This window comes from Peromyscus eremicus, chromosome 4 (assembly GCF_949786415.1).
Source record: "Peromyscus eremicus chromosome 4, PerEre_H2_v1, whole genome shotgun sequence".
In the NCBI taxonomy this organism is placed as follows: domain Eukaryota; kingdom Metazoa; phylum Chordata; class Mammalia; order Rodentia; family Cricetidae; genus Peromyscus; species Peromyscus eremicus.
The window spans coordinates 38,529,587-38,544,457 of record NC_081419.1 but is presented as its reverse complement, the minus strand read 5'-3'; the positions used below and the strand labels follow the sequence as shown (position 1 = coordinate 38,544,457).

At 39.7% G+C, this 14,871-nt stretch overlaps 1 protein-coding gene and 1 pseudogene across 11 annotated transcripts in view; one reads left to right on the top strand and one right to left on the bottom strand.

The window, feature by feature from the left end:
- Baz2b (bromodomain adjacent to zinc finger domain 2B) overlaps nucleotides 1-14,871 on the top strand; it is a 329,610-nt gene that overhangs the window by 234,489 nt on the left and 80,250 nt on the right. For all 11 annotated transcript variants that reach the window (XM_059260517.1, XM_059260519.1, XM_059260516.1 and 8 more), the window contains 4 exons: nucleotides 4,682-4,846; nucleotides 6,102-6,295; nucleotides 13,780-13,980; nucleotides 14,240-14,635. In XM_059260517.1, the coding sequence (XP_059116500.1) occupies nucleotides 4,682-4,846; nucleotides 6,102-6,295; nucleotides 13,780-13,980; nucleotides 14,240-14,635 (956 nt within the window). The remainder of the gene's footprint in view (nucleotides 1-4,681; nucleotides 4,847-6,101; nucleotides 6,296-13,779; nucleotides 13,981-14,239; nucleotides 14,636-14,871) is intronic.
- LOC131909167 (large ribosomal subunit protein P2-like) lies at nucleotides 7,204-7,583 on the bottom strand (annotated as a pseudogene).

Sequence of the window (14,871 nt, the reverse complement as noted above, 5' to 3'; positions counted from 1 at the left end):
TAATTTTTGAGATGGGGTCTTTCCATTGAACTTGGAGCTCACTGGTTTGCTAGTCTGGCAGGCCAGCTAGCTCCGGGTCTCTGTTTCTGTTCCCAGATGTGTGCTTGGCTTTTTACCCTTGCTACATGGGGATTGCTCTCTGGTCCTCGTGCTCTTGGGGCAAGTACTTTACCGACTAAACTATCTCCCTAGTCCCTTTATCTGATATTTAAATCAAGCATTTAACTTGGCTTGAAATGTGCTCTGTGGTAGATCACTTACTTGCCTAGCATATATGAGGCCTTGGGTTAGACACTCAGCACTAGGAAAAATTTACTGAACCTGGAGTCTAACTTTTCTAACAACTATTTTAGGTTTTTATTTTTCTCTCCCATGTTGGGAGGTTGAGGTGGAATCTTAAATTTCTATGCTTTTTCCTATTTAAAAACTGTTTCCAGAGCATGTTTTGAATACATGTTTCCACAGCAGTTATGCAGTTGGTGCATATACCTGGTCAGGGCCAGTGTGACTTGGAATTCTGTAGACTGTGGTCACACAGTAGCTGAATTCACACAAATTTTCTTGAAAATCCAAGCTTAACATTAATCACTGCACATTATAGTTCAGTTTTATTAAAGAAGCTTGGTTTACTGGAACAGTGTTTAAAACAGCAGAGCTTAGTTCTAGGTAGAAATTGACCTGAATTTAAATCTGGCCTTGGACAAATCTCTGACCTTTCATCCTTGTAAACTGAAAACCATAAAATTCCTGGCTCTCTGGGGCTGTGTGAAGATTCTAGTAGACAAGCATGTCTTGTGCTGTCTGCAAATATTGCTATTTTTTCCTGCCCACCTTAATGGCAGACAAAGTATCTACTAAGTCTTTAAAAAGAATCAAATATCTTCTGAAACACAGAAAACAGAAATGGTTACATTGTATTCAAGTACTATTTCTTGAGTCACATTATTTCTTTAATTTCATTGTCTTGGAGAGGGGCACGATCGGAAAAGTTTGTGGCTAGACAGTGTTGACCAAGTCCGAGTATTTCCTTTAATATGTTAACAGGGACTTTAAAAACACTATTCTAGACAGTCTCACTGTGTAGCCCTGGCTCGCCTGAAACTGCTGTGTAGATCAGGCTGGCCTCAAACTTGTAGAGATGTACCTCCTCTGCCTCAGCACCGTGCCTGCTTCATTCTGTTTTTAACATGGTTATTTAGTATCAGATATCATCAGCTATCTCCAGAAATAGATTTCTAAATCAAAATCTAAATAAATAGTCAACAGTAACATAAGTAATTACTAATATCTTCAGTACTTTTATTGTTTTGTGTTAATTTATTATAGTACTACTTTTGAACATTTCTAAACTATAGTGTGTTGTATTAAAATCAAATACTGATAAGATGGTCAATGAATATTAAAAAATAACTTGTATGGGCTTTAATAATGATGGTATCTCCAATATGTAAAAACCAGTCTAAGACCAGTGAGACAGCTTAGTGTGAAAAGGCTCTTATTGCCAAACCTTAGGACCTGAGTTCAATTCATGGGACCCACATGATGCAAGAAGAGAACCTGTTCCCTCTAGTTCCCTCCGACCTCTATATGCACTGTGACATTCATGCACATACATGTGAATGAACATGAACACACACACACAACAAATAAATAAAAAATATTTAAGAACATCCTGCTTAAACAAGCCACATAATTCTTGAACCTAGATAAGGTGCTCATGCATTTCACCAGTTACGATCTGTGCAGGAGCCTGGTTATGCAGTCACACACCAGTGCAATGTATTTTATGGCTTACTAGAGACAGGGAGTTATAAACAGAAGCATTAGTAATAAAAACACGCATATGTGTGTATACTTCTTTACCAAATGGGTAGAGATTATGACTAATTTTAGAGAAACCACTTTCTTTAAATGACACCTTGGTGTAATAATTTATATATTTAAATTGTCTATCATTCAGAAGGGTAACCAAATGGCCACTTTAGGAAAAACACAAGGAAGTCACAAGAGGATATTAGCAATTTTAAGTAAGGTATAATTTTTTATAAAGTTTATTTACATCTAAACTATTTCTCATTTCAAACAGAAAATATAAAATTGTTTAATTGATATTAATATAATAAAATGTATATTTTTATATTAAAATAGTATTTTATGAAATTTATCTTAAAATATTTAAAATTCTTGGTGTTCACATTTTAATGCTATAATTCTATGAAGTTTTGGGTTGTTTTCCATATATGAGTCGTTTTTAAATTCTACCATATCAGAGCCAGGCATGCAGGCACATGACTGTAATTCCAGATCTTGGAAGGCAGAAGATCACAAGTTTGATGCCAACCTGGGCTAAACAGTGAAACCCTGGTGCCAAGAAACCTACAAAGAAATGTGCTGCATGATCAAACTGCGATTCCCTGTATGCTCTAATATATTAGCATCACACCTGGAAAAGATTGTTGTGGCTGCTGTAGTGTTTCTTAGGATTTTGAATTTGCTTAGACTTTCATCCTGTACCTACTTAGGTTACCTTTATTTTATATCTTCCATTTGATAATTAAGTTAGCTTATGACTAAATTTGTTTATTTTCCTCAATTTGAAAGCTACGTAAACTTTTCACTGAAAAGTTGTAATTTCCTGTGAAATAATGTCAGAGATTTATCTTCAGAGAAGGCCAGTTTCTTAGTTTATCTAATTGATCTTGTATGTTTGTCTCTGGGATGCCCTGTCACTGTGAGCATACATTGTACCTATTATTTTTTTCTAATGCCTACTGTATATCTGTCACATTTAAAATCTTATGCTTTGACTTCTTAGTTGTTTACCAAATCTTTATATCCAACCTTAAGACATCTGTCAGAAATGTAAGTGAAACGATTCTTGCTGGGAAACTGCAGTCTGTTTTTGTCACCTAAGTGAAAACGAAGTTGCAAACCTGTTTGTAGGGATGGTCTGTGCAGATAGCCTCTCCCCAAAATGCTTCCTCCTTTTATCCATCTAAGTGCAATCCAGACAGTGGTTGAGTGACTAATTGAGTAACTGGAATGTTCAGTTTTTCTGAAGTCCTAGCATTCAGGGTAGCATTCACTAGCTACTCCATGTGCAGTTTCAACAGTGGCCTTTGCAGTGTTTTGCCTATGCTGTTCATGATACCCCTTGGGACTATCAGTGACCTTGGATATTACACACACACACACACACACACACACACACACACACCTGGATTTCTCTGTGTAATCGCCCTGGCTGTCTTGGATCTCGCTCTGTAGACCAGACTGACCTCAAACTCACAGAGATCTGTCTGCCTCTGACTCCTGAGTGCTGGGATTAAAGGCGTGCGCCACCATCACCTGGCTGGACAAGTGTTACCTTTCCATAATGAAGGAATATTCCTGGGACTTTCTAAAGATCTTGTAGTAAAATCTCCTGATAGTATTGTGGTGTTTTCTTCTCATTTTCTGTGTTTATTCCAATCAAAAAATGAATGGCATATTGTTTAGGAGTCTGGTATGAACAGAAATTACTTGGAAGTTTGGTGGATTATTCAGTTGGTGATTGTGTCCAGGATGTGATAGGAGGCAACCCAAGACTGTTCTTTGGATAATTTCCAAAGCTCTTTTTAATCTTCACTCTTCTTGAAAAAAAAAAAAAAAACAACAAAACAACAACAACATTTTATACAATTGGCTTTTCCCCCTAAGAGTTTTAATGAAGAACTGCTATTTGAATATCTGAATTGCATTCCATGATTCTCCAATTTAGTTGTTTGATATTTATTTTAAAAAATCAGTCATCTATAATTAAATGAGAAGTGTAAAGGAGAACTCAAGCTTTCCTTATCAATTTTAAAGCTAGAAGCTTTATAAGCCTTGTTTGTTTGTTTGTTTGTTTGTTTTTGGTTTTTGGTTCTTTGAGACAAGGTTTCTCTGTGTAGCCCTGGCTGTCCTGGAACTTACTCTGTAGACCAAGCTGGCCTCGAACTCAGAGATCCACCTGCTTCTGCCTCCTGAGTGCTGGCATTAAAGACATGCACCACCACTACCGGGCTTATGCCTAACATTTTAATGAAAAATTATTTGTTTTGAAAATATTCTTTAAGAACTTATTTCTTAGTCTAAACAAAAAAGGCTTATTACTAAGTTTTCTATATTTTTGTTTTTTATTTGGCTACAGAATTATTTAATCCATAAATGCATTTGAGATACTCATCTGATAATATTAATTACCTACCCGCCAGAATTGTCAAAGCCAAATTTATATTGTATATAATTGGAGGAAAATCTTAAGAGGTTGCAGATGTCAGCTTCAAATCTAAAGTCTTGAAATAGATTAATATGGATTTAATTATTTTCCTTCTTGGCTTAGTAAATAGATGGTGTAGGTTATCAAATCAAATGGTTTGTTTTATATTCTGAGTTTTTGGCAGTTTTTAAATTATGAAAATGTGTTCATTTTTAGCTTGAATCTAAAAAACTGTAAAGGGAAGAATCTTGAATAATGTAATAAGAGGGGATTATACAAGTTTGAATTACCTGTTTACAGTGGGGAAAAAAATGATCAGAACTATGTGACTTGAGCAGTTCTGTCCCAGGAGAAACTTGAAACATTGTTTCTGCAATAGTAGAAAATGGTCACTAGATGAATTTGACAGTTAATTCAGTTTTTTTTTCCTTTGGTTTTGAGGTGCAGAATGGTGGCGAACCACAGACGTTCACACTCGTGCAGGAGCGCCCTTCTTTCCACCCTTACTGGGAATTCCACCAATGTTTGCTCCTCCAGCCCAGAATCACGATTCTTCATTCCATTCAAGGACTTCTGGAAAGAGTAATCGGAACGGTCCTGAGAAAGGTACTCACATGAGCATGAGGGACGAGCCGGAACCTCTGTCCCATGCCTCTTTGCAACAGAGTTTGCTTCCAGGACCCTTTTGCAGCCTTGTGCTGGATGCTTCCTCGTCATCTTGCTTGATCCTTGTAGTAATCAGATTACACATCTCCTGAGTTTGCAGCCAAGGTTAAATACTTGTGCTAGGAAGTATGCTCAGACACTGACGTGGTTTAGCGGGATCTGAACCCAGTTCTACTCCTCTTCCCTCTGCCTGTCATTATCTCCTTACACCTAACTCAGTGGAATGCTGCTGCTTCTCAACTTAAGTATTAGTGTTGTCCAAGCCAGCACCCCACTACTGTGTTCTTCTTTGAAATGATCAGCATTTCTACAGTTTCTAAGTATTGTTACGATAGTATTTAGAAATTACAGTGTTGTAGATAGCCCATTGGTTTTGTTTGCTTCCTTCCTTCCTTCCTTCCTTCCTTCCTTCCTTCCTTCCTTCCTTCCTTCCTTCCTTTCATGTACATCAGATCCCCTGGAACTGTAGTTACAGACAGTTGTGAGCCACCATGTGGGTGCTGGGAATTGAACCCGGGTCCTCTGGAAGAGCAGCCAGTACTCTTAACTGCTGAGCCATCTCTCCAGCCCTGCCCATTGCTCTTTTAAATTGAGTATTTCTAAGCAGACAATACTTACATATAATTTATTTTCTAAATATGTTTGTTTAGGGCTGGAGAGATGGCTCAGAGGTTAAGAGCACTGGCTGCTCTTCCAGAGGTCCTGAGTTCAATTCCCGCACCCACATGGTGGCTCACAACCACCTGTAATGAGATCTAGTGTCCTCTTCTGGCCTGCAGGGACACATGCAAGCAGAACACTGTATACATAATAAATAAATCTTTAAAAAAAAAAAAAAAAATGTTTGTTTAATTTAAATGATATTCACACAGTTTAATGCTAGGAATAATTCTGTTGAATTTAATGTGTTCATAATATTGCATGATGGCCACCCTGTATCATACTCTAAAATATTATCTCTAAGAATTCTATACCCTGTATGTAATCACGCCTCCCTGCCTGTCACACTGTTGTGTGTACCTTGTCTCTACAGTATTCATTATGAATCTTTCATTTAGAGGAATCATATGTGACTTTTAGTGTCTTTTTTAACATACAGTGTTTATGAGCCTGATCTACTTTACACATGCACAAGTACTCTATTCCTTGTTTTGGCCAAATAATGTCCCATCATAGAAACATGTTTATTTTCAAGGTATAAATGGGTCAGTTAATGGAAACAGTGCATCATCTGTACTTGGTGTCAGTACATCTGTACTATCCACTCCTGCTTCAAGTTCCATGGGGCAGAATCAAAGCACAAGCTCAGGTGGAGGAAACCTAAAATGTCATCAGGAACAAAGCAAAAGTCAGCCTTTGGATGCCAGAGCCGACAAAATCAAAGATAAGGTAAGCTGTTTCTTGAAGAACAAGTACATAATGGATCAATAGATAAGGTAAATATTTAAAAGTCAAGCCACCAGAATGTGTGGATTAATTTCTTGTTACCAACTCTTATTTTTGCAGATGTATATTTTTATAGCATAATGTTGATATTAGAATAGATATCTTGGAATATTAAAACTCACAGTACCTGAACAAACAATATAATTGGTAGTAATAGTTAGGAGTTGAACCTAAGGAATTATGCAAACTAAGCTCACACTGTACCACTGAGTTGGGCTCCCAGCTCCAAGACAACTTGAAGGAGACACACTCTAGTCTAATTGCTTTCCATATCAATTTCAATTTTCCCTCTACCCTACATTTGGTGGTTGTTAGTACAAATTGGATAAAATAATTATCCAGTAAGTGGCAGAGTCAGATTTTGAAGCCAAAAGTGTTAACTTCAGAGTCTATAGTTTAGGGTAGCAAAACTAAACAATCTTTTATTATGGGGAAGTTTTAGATCATCTCAATAGATCCTATTGAGATGATCCCATTATGCTTATGGAAGAGTTAACCATGTTGGGCCAGTTCTGTCTCTGTATGCAGCTTGTCAATTGATTGTCTCTGCACTGAATACATTCTCCTTTTCCTTTGCCTTTTGGCATAAGATTAGGCATTCTTGTTTTTTTGTTTTTTTGTTTATTTGTTTGTATTTTTGAGACAGGGTTTCTCTGTGTAGCTTTGCGCCTTTCCTGGAACTCACTTTGTAGCCCAGGCTGGCCTCAAACTCACAGAGATCCGCCTGGCTCTGCCTCCCGAGTGCTGGGATTAAAGGCGTGCGCCACCACCGCCCGGCAGATTAGGCATTCTTTTTTTTTTTTTTTTTTTTTTTTTACATAAAAAGGCTTTATTTGCAGGGGAGCAGGAATTTAATCAAACAAGCCAAATCCCATGTCATCATCTGACTCCTCTTCTCCTCTGCTGCAGCAGGGGCAGAACCAGCAGCAGGAGCTGCAGAGCCGGGGGCAGCAGAAACAGCCACAGCCCCACCAGCAGGCACACTGGCAAGTTTGCCAACACCCTGGGCGATGACATCCTCAATGTTTTTTCCATTCAGCTCACTGATGACCTTGTTGAGCCGATCATCGTCCGCCTCAATGCCCACGCTGTCTAGTATCTTCTTAATGTCTTTGGCGCTGGGAGAGGAGTTGCCCCCAAGGGCGGCAAGCAAGTAAGAGGCGACGTAGCGCATGTCGGCTGCTGCGGACAGGCCTCGCGCGTGCGACCTCGGCGGCGTCAGGCAGCGAAAGCCAGATTAGGCATTCTTAAGGGAGTGTCCTAGGCTGGGCATGATGGCCCATACCTTTACTCCCAGCCAAGGCCGGCTGAGCTCCAGGCCAGCCTGAGCTACATAGCAAATTTTAAGCTGTTAGAGAGACCTTGTCAAAAATAGAGATACACAAACACGAAAGACTGGGGGCAGTGTCCTTTTAGAGGAGGGATTTTTGCTGCTGATTTAGTATTTCTTTCTCTTTATTTCTGTGTCTGTCTCTCTTTAAATTCTATATGTATGTAGATGTTTTTGCCTCCATTTGTCTATGCACATGTGTGCCATCTCCAGGGATGCCAGAAGAGGGAGTCAGATCCCTCGGGACTGGAGTTATAGTCAATTATGACCTGTCTTGTGGGTGTGGGAAATGAACCTGAGTCCTCTGGAAGAGCACCCTTTGCCCTTAGCTTCTGAGCCATCTCTCCAGCCCCAAATTTAATGTTTCTTTTAGGCTATGCTGTCAGTGGATTACTTTGTTGCCAACTGATGGCCTCTAGGCTGCTAGTGTCCAAATATAGGCACTGGTACACAGAGAACTCAAATGCTGCACACCGGCTAGTGATCTCATTGGCACCAGAGCAGTTCTGTTGTTTCAGCCATCACAGTGGCTGCACATGAATCTACTGCTCTTTCAGCCAGGAACGGCCCACTTCTCAGGCAGTGGCCTGGCAGGACCTTTACATCTCTCCAGATCTACCTCCTGCCATCAGATGTAGTTTTTAACTAAATCTCTATCATTCTATTTACCAATAAAGACTCGTGTGACATAAAGCTTGGATGAAAACCTGTTAGCTCAGAGAGTTTGAAGAGCATCTATATGGCTTTCCCCTTTGCCAGTTTCTCAGAGTGTCTCTTCAGTTGTTCCAAACCAAAAAGGACCGCCACATTCAAAGTCCCGCCCTCCTACTCTCTGTGGTTCTTTCTATCCATCTTCCAGATTCCCTCTGACTCTCTATGATTACTTTCTGTCAACTAGTTGCTGACTCTGCCTCCTGACCCAAGGTTGATTTTATTTAATTAATACAAATGCAAACTGGGAGTTCACAGTGTTATCATATACCCCGCAACACAGTTTATAAGCAAGTTTTGCTGAAAAACGAATGGATGCCTTTCTAGGTAATTTTCCTGGTACCTACCCTAGCTGTCTGTATTACCTATGTGTGTGCTAGGGCCTTGCTGGATGATACCTCCTTCAACAGTCCTGCTATACGGTGGGCAAGAGCCACTTCTTATTTTATTTTATAATTTAATTTAATTTTACATATCAGAAGAGCCACTTCTTTTCAACAAAATCAAAAGCTTAGCCTCAGGTGAATGGGTTCATGGGAAAGAAACCGTCTTCCTTAATCCTACAGAAAAATGACTCTATCTGTGATTTCCTTATTATTTAGAGAGGGGCTGTTCACTGTTTTTATCAGGCATCTCCTTTTATTAACTAATAGTTCTCAGGGCATGTTTTTGTTTTGTTTTGAGACAAGGTCTTACTTTGTAGGCTAGGCTGGCCTGGAACCTAAGCTCCTCCTGCCTCACTGCCTTCGTGTTGAGGTTGCTGGTGTGTATCAGTAGTACCCCTAGCTACTTGGTAATTCTTTGCTACCTTTTCTCATTCAGATTGCTAATATGGGTTCTGCCTTCTGACTAAATCTTAAAAGAATTGGTTCCAGATGTAGGGTTAGTGTATAATTCACATGTATGGTAAATTCATTACAGATTCTAATCTTTCCAAGCTTCAGCTCCCCTTTTTAACATGATCCAAGGGAAACCCTGACATCCCAACTGCATAAAATGTTGGCCATCATTAGGTCCAGGTTTCATTTATCCAAGACACCTTCAGCTACATTTTTATCTTTTTTTTTTCTTGATCTCTGTTTTCTCAGCAGAAAATAGCTATTTCCCAGAATATAGTACCCCCATATAAGAGCTTGGGGAAGGTCACCTGGTGTCTCTAAGAAGCTGTACAAGGCCCCAAACATTCTCTTTCTGCTTCAGACACTGAGCATTTGAGCCTGCCTGGTGAAAGATCCTCATCTCTTTCCTGCAGGTGATTCAGTGTCGGGTGCTGCTTCCCACCTGCCGCTCTGCGGCTGCCCTCAGGTCTCCCTTAGGATATGTTTCCAAGGGCAGTCCCAACGGTGTAAGCAGCGGGGCTTGTTTCTCATTTCTGCTAGCTCCTCTGTGTGTGACACAGCACCTGCTCACCTCCCATGCTTTAGGAAGCTAACTTCATGTGTTGTGTCGTTGGATACATGTCTACACTGTATTTCTAAAATGCAAGGGTCTAAACTTTTAAACTTAGTCATCCTACGTCGTGGAAGTCGTGATAAAAGTCTAGGGAAACGTGAAACCTCAAGTGGTGTACAGGTTCAAGGCATTGCACAAGAAGTTTGGAAGGCATGAATGTGAAACAGGCCTAACTTGTTTTTAGTGAGGAGTCTGCACTGAGATTCTTAAGCAGAATTAGGGCTCCTCACTAAAACCTCTCCAGGAGCACATATTCAACCTTACCTACAGACACTCCTCTTTGGTGAACCGTACAGACAGATCTGAGGTACCATACTGGTGCATGTAAACACCCAATCAAAGTAATAGTATAAGAGACTTGCTGTTAAGCGAATTTTATCTAATCTTAAAGTAGAATTTATCATAATGTAAAATTTATGATTTCATATAATCTTAAGCAGTTGTGAATTATACATGTGCCAACATGTGTTATGGTAACAGATTGCTTAAATAAAATGAACATAAAATCCTGTATTGTTACTCATTATTTTTCAAGATTAAAAGCTTTGTAAAAATTGCCTCATTAGCACTTTCCTGTATAGTTTGAAAGAAATTTCTTCGGATAATTTGTCTGTCCTTCCTCAGGGGTGGAGTGCTGATCTCAGGCCTCCTCATTAGAGTCACTGATAAGTACATTTCCTCATGTAGCTTGCTTAGATCAAAGTTTAGACTAGAGTATAGAAACACATAGCCTGTTTTGAAAATAAAACTACTTAAAGTTGGAAGTAGTCTATCTTCCAGTTACATGAATTTCTGTCCTGTGTAGCCAATGCCACCTTTAAAAATAGTAAGACTGTCTATCTGTCTGTCTGTCTGTTTGTTTGTTTGTTTATTTGTGACTTGAAGAACATTTTAGAGAATATAAATTCACAGAGTTGCCATGGACAAAGTGTGCAGTGAACCCCAAAATTTAAATTATAATTTAAGTATAAATTATAGAATTATAATATGATCCAGCCATTCCATTTGTGGGTATATGTTCCAAAGATTTGAATGAAGAGTCTCAAATATATGAATCTGTAGTTTAATTATCATGGTAGCTAAAAAGTTGGATCCCTTCCACATTACATTTATGTGTATGGATGTGTGCTAGCACACATTTCACAGCGCATGTGTGCAGATCAGAGCATAACCCTGAGAGCCCTTTCCCTCTTTCCTCCCCGTGTGTTGTCAGGCTCAGGTTAGCCCTTGGCCATCTCCCTGGCCCAGGAGTTGGTGTTTAATGTGTTTAGTGTTTCTGTGTCACAGATGGAAAGAGTTCTGAAGGTGTGTTCTGACAATCATGTGCCAATCTGAATGTTTTTAATAGTACTGAGCTATGCACTTCAAAATGCGTAAACGTTGAAGTTTAAAGTGCACGTTCTCTGCAGACTTTAAGGAGGCTGGCCTCTGTTGTCGCTCCTTCCAGCAATGGCTGCTCCTCCAGAATCCAGTGCACTTGCCCTTTGCTCTGAAGAGCCGTCTGAGTTGAGATCTGTTGGCCTACCCTCCCTTATCACTTGCCAAAGGTCCTGTTCACTGTGCTCTGACTTGCCCAGAGTCCAGTTAGTGGCTTTTCCACTGCTGCCCTCCTGCTCTCGTTCTCCCTTGAGCTCAGCTCACCAGGTCCTGACGATGGTATCACAGTCCGACCTTCACCCTCCGGCACAGGGTGTGCACTAATGCTCCTGTTTTTAAATGATACTCGCCACTCAGAATAATTTGATGTCTCCTGTTCTCACTAGCAGACTTTAAGTCTGTTCCTCATACCCTGTATCCCCAAAGATTTAAGCACCTATACGTAGCAGATAGCATGTCTTTTTTTTGTTACTGAGAAAAGTATATAGTGAAATTAAAGTTCAGAGAGTGCTAAGAAACTCTCTGTGATCAGATGGAATGAAATTAAGCAGCTCTCCTTTGATCATTTTTATGTGTTCAAGAGGATTTTTAAAAGTTTTCATGAAAGTAAAGAGACATTACCTAATTAATTTACACATACAACATGTGTGCGTGTGTACACACACACACACACACACACACACACACACACACACATATACACCACACATACACACATGTGTACACCATTCCTAGGGACTTTGTAAATGAAATTTACTGAAATGACTGGGAGTAGCTACAAGTTCTACTTAATCGTTGCTCTGTCTTTTCAACGTTCCTCCTTTTCAGTCTTCCTGTAAGTCGGCTTTTATTGTGGTTACATAACTAGTTTTGTAGTTCAGCTCCTGATTTATCTTTTTAACATTCCTACGTTCCTGTAATGTGTTTGGATATAATCCCCCTTCTTCACCCCTTCCTCCTCCCGACTTGGTGCTTGCTGATGGGTGCTCTCTGCCTGCCGTGTGTGCTCTTCCCTCCCTCCCCTCTCCCTGCTTTGTCTCATCACCCTCCAAGTAGATTATTGTTGCCTGTATGTACATGGCTGTAGGACCATCTGCTGGAGCATGAGTAACCCCTCACTGCCTGCATCCCTAAGAAAGGTGGTCTTCATGCTCCCAGTGGCCATCATTGCCAGTAGCTTCTCAGGTATGGGTTGATCTTCAGGAGCCCTTTCCCCATCCTCTCTGTGAGTTTGGCTAGCTTATTCTTCTTCAGGTCTTGTACAGTCACAACCACTTTGAATCGTGTGTGCCGCTATAATTTCATGTCCCAAAAATACTCTTTCACTACAGGCATCCACACCTTCTGACCATTTCTTTTTTTTTTTTCTTTTTTTTGTTTTTTCGAGACAGGGTTTCTCTGTGTAGCTTTGTGCCTCTCCTGGAACTCACTTGGTAGCCCAGGCTGGCCTCGAACTCACAGAGATCCACCTGGCTCTGCCTCCCGAGTGCTGGGATTAAAGGCATGCGCCACCACCGCCCGGCCCCTGACCGTTTCTTAAACATAGCCTACTTTTTAAATATGAACTTTTGTCAGCTTTTAATATTTTTCCTAATAAAGTCTTAAATATTCTAGAAATAGCTTTTTCCCTATGTGATTTCTTCATTTCTTTTTAAATTTTTTAAAGACAAGGTTTCAGTGTATAGCCCTGGCTGGCCCGGGTTCACTATGTAGACCAGGCTCGTCTGATACTGGTAGAGATACTCCTGCCTCTGCCGGCTGACTGCTGTGTTGATGTGAAATAGTCTTAGACAGGATCGCATCTCTTGACATAGCGCCACAAATCTTTTGCTGTGTACCATGTCTTCTGTGTGTCACTCAACACAGATGCAATTGTTTGCTTTTCTATGAAAAACACTTCCCTCCTCTCTCCTCCATTAGACTGAGTTTCCTGTGTGCAAAGATTCACTGTGGCACACAGTTACAGTAGGTACCTCAAAAGGTTCCTTGGCACATCTTAGGTAAAAGTTTGTCTGTTTACTATATAGATAAAGACAGCTCACACTAAATCTGTGTAATTATTTTGTGAACTACAATTTAAATGGTGCACTATTTGAAACATAGGTAAATCTACATATGTATTGTATTTATATTTTAACTGTTCTACATGGGACATTGTCTATTGTTAAAAGCCATATTTTATGCTTTATGTATAAGAATACAATTTACACATTAAGTAACATAATAGAATTATTTGATATAGTTTTAAGTAGGAGAATATAGGGAATTTTTTCAGGTTACAAAATCAGTCCCCACCCCATAACAATATTTCAAATCATTGTTTTCTAAACAGATCAACGGGCAAATGCATTAAGTGACAAGCCATGTCAGAACTTACACTTTCTGTTGATGATTTCCTGTCAAATAAGTTAGCTAATAATAATAATAATAATGATGATGATAAATCATTTCTCTTTTGATATTGAAGATATCATTTGAAAATTAAAAGACCATGTCTTTTACTGAAACCTGAATTTCTTCAAAAGTATAGCTTACCAAATAACGGCTCTTTGTCCAGAAACCTAGGAAGAAAGCTATGGAAAGTTCTAGCAACAGTGATAGTGATTCGGGCACATCGTCAGACACCTCAAGTGAAGGCATTAGTAGTAGTGACTCAGATGATCTCGAAGAGGAAGAGGAAGAAGATCAAAGTATTGAGGAGAGTGAAGAGGAGGATTCTGACTCAGAGACTGAAGCACAACACAAAAGTAACAACCAGGTATTGTTTTGCATGTGTCTAGACCTCGTTAGGAGGGAGAGCCTTCATCTCGCCTATAGCCTGTTCATTTTAATAACCTTCAGTTCTTTCCCACAGACAAGTGCTTTTAAAGGGTGTTTGTTATGTGTTAGTGACCTTTGTGTTATGTCTCTGTCATAGTGATTAACAATACTCTCTAACATATTCTCTTTCTCCACGTTTTACCACTTGATGCTCTTAATGGATGCCAAGATAACTTCCTTTTAAATTTTATTTCCAGGTGCTATTACATGCTATTTCAGATCCAAAAGTGGATGGACAGAAAGCAGCTGAAAAAGCCCAGGAAAAAAGACTGCAGCAGCCATTACCTCTCGTGTCTGAATCCCAGACCCACTCATCATTCCAGTCCCAGCAGAAGCAGCCTCAGGTTTTGTCACAGCAGCTTCCATTTATTTTCCAAAGCTCTCAGGCCAAGGAGGAATCTGTGAACAAACACACCAGTGTAATACAGTCTACGGGATTGGTGGCCAATGTGAAACCTTTGTCTTTGGTAAATCAAGCCAAAAAGGAAACATACAGGAAACTCGTAGTTCCTTCTCCTGATGTACTTAAAGCAGGGAATAAAAATACCTCTGAAGAATCTAGTTCTTTGACCAGTGAATTGCGATCCAAACGGGTAAGTTCAATATTATGTACACAAGAATCTTAGTGCTGGGGTTTTATTACAAATGGGACTAAGATGTAGCTCAGTTTGTAGCACCTGCTCAAATGTGGAGCACAGCACTGGGCTTGATTCTCAACTCGAGACTTTTTATTTATTTATTTATTTAGTTAGTTAGTTTAGTTTGTGTGCGTTGGTGAATTGCCATGGCTGTCGGGTCCCCTGGAACTGTTTTTACAGACAGCTGAGAG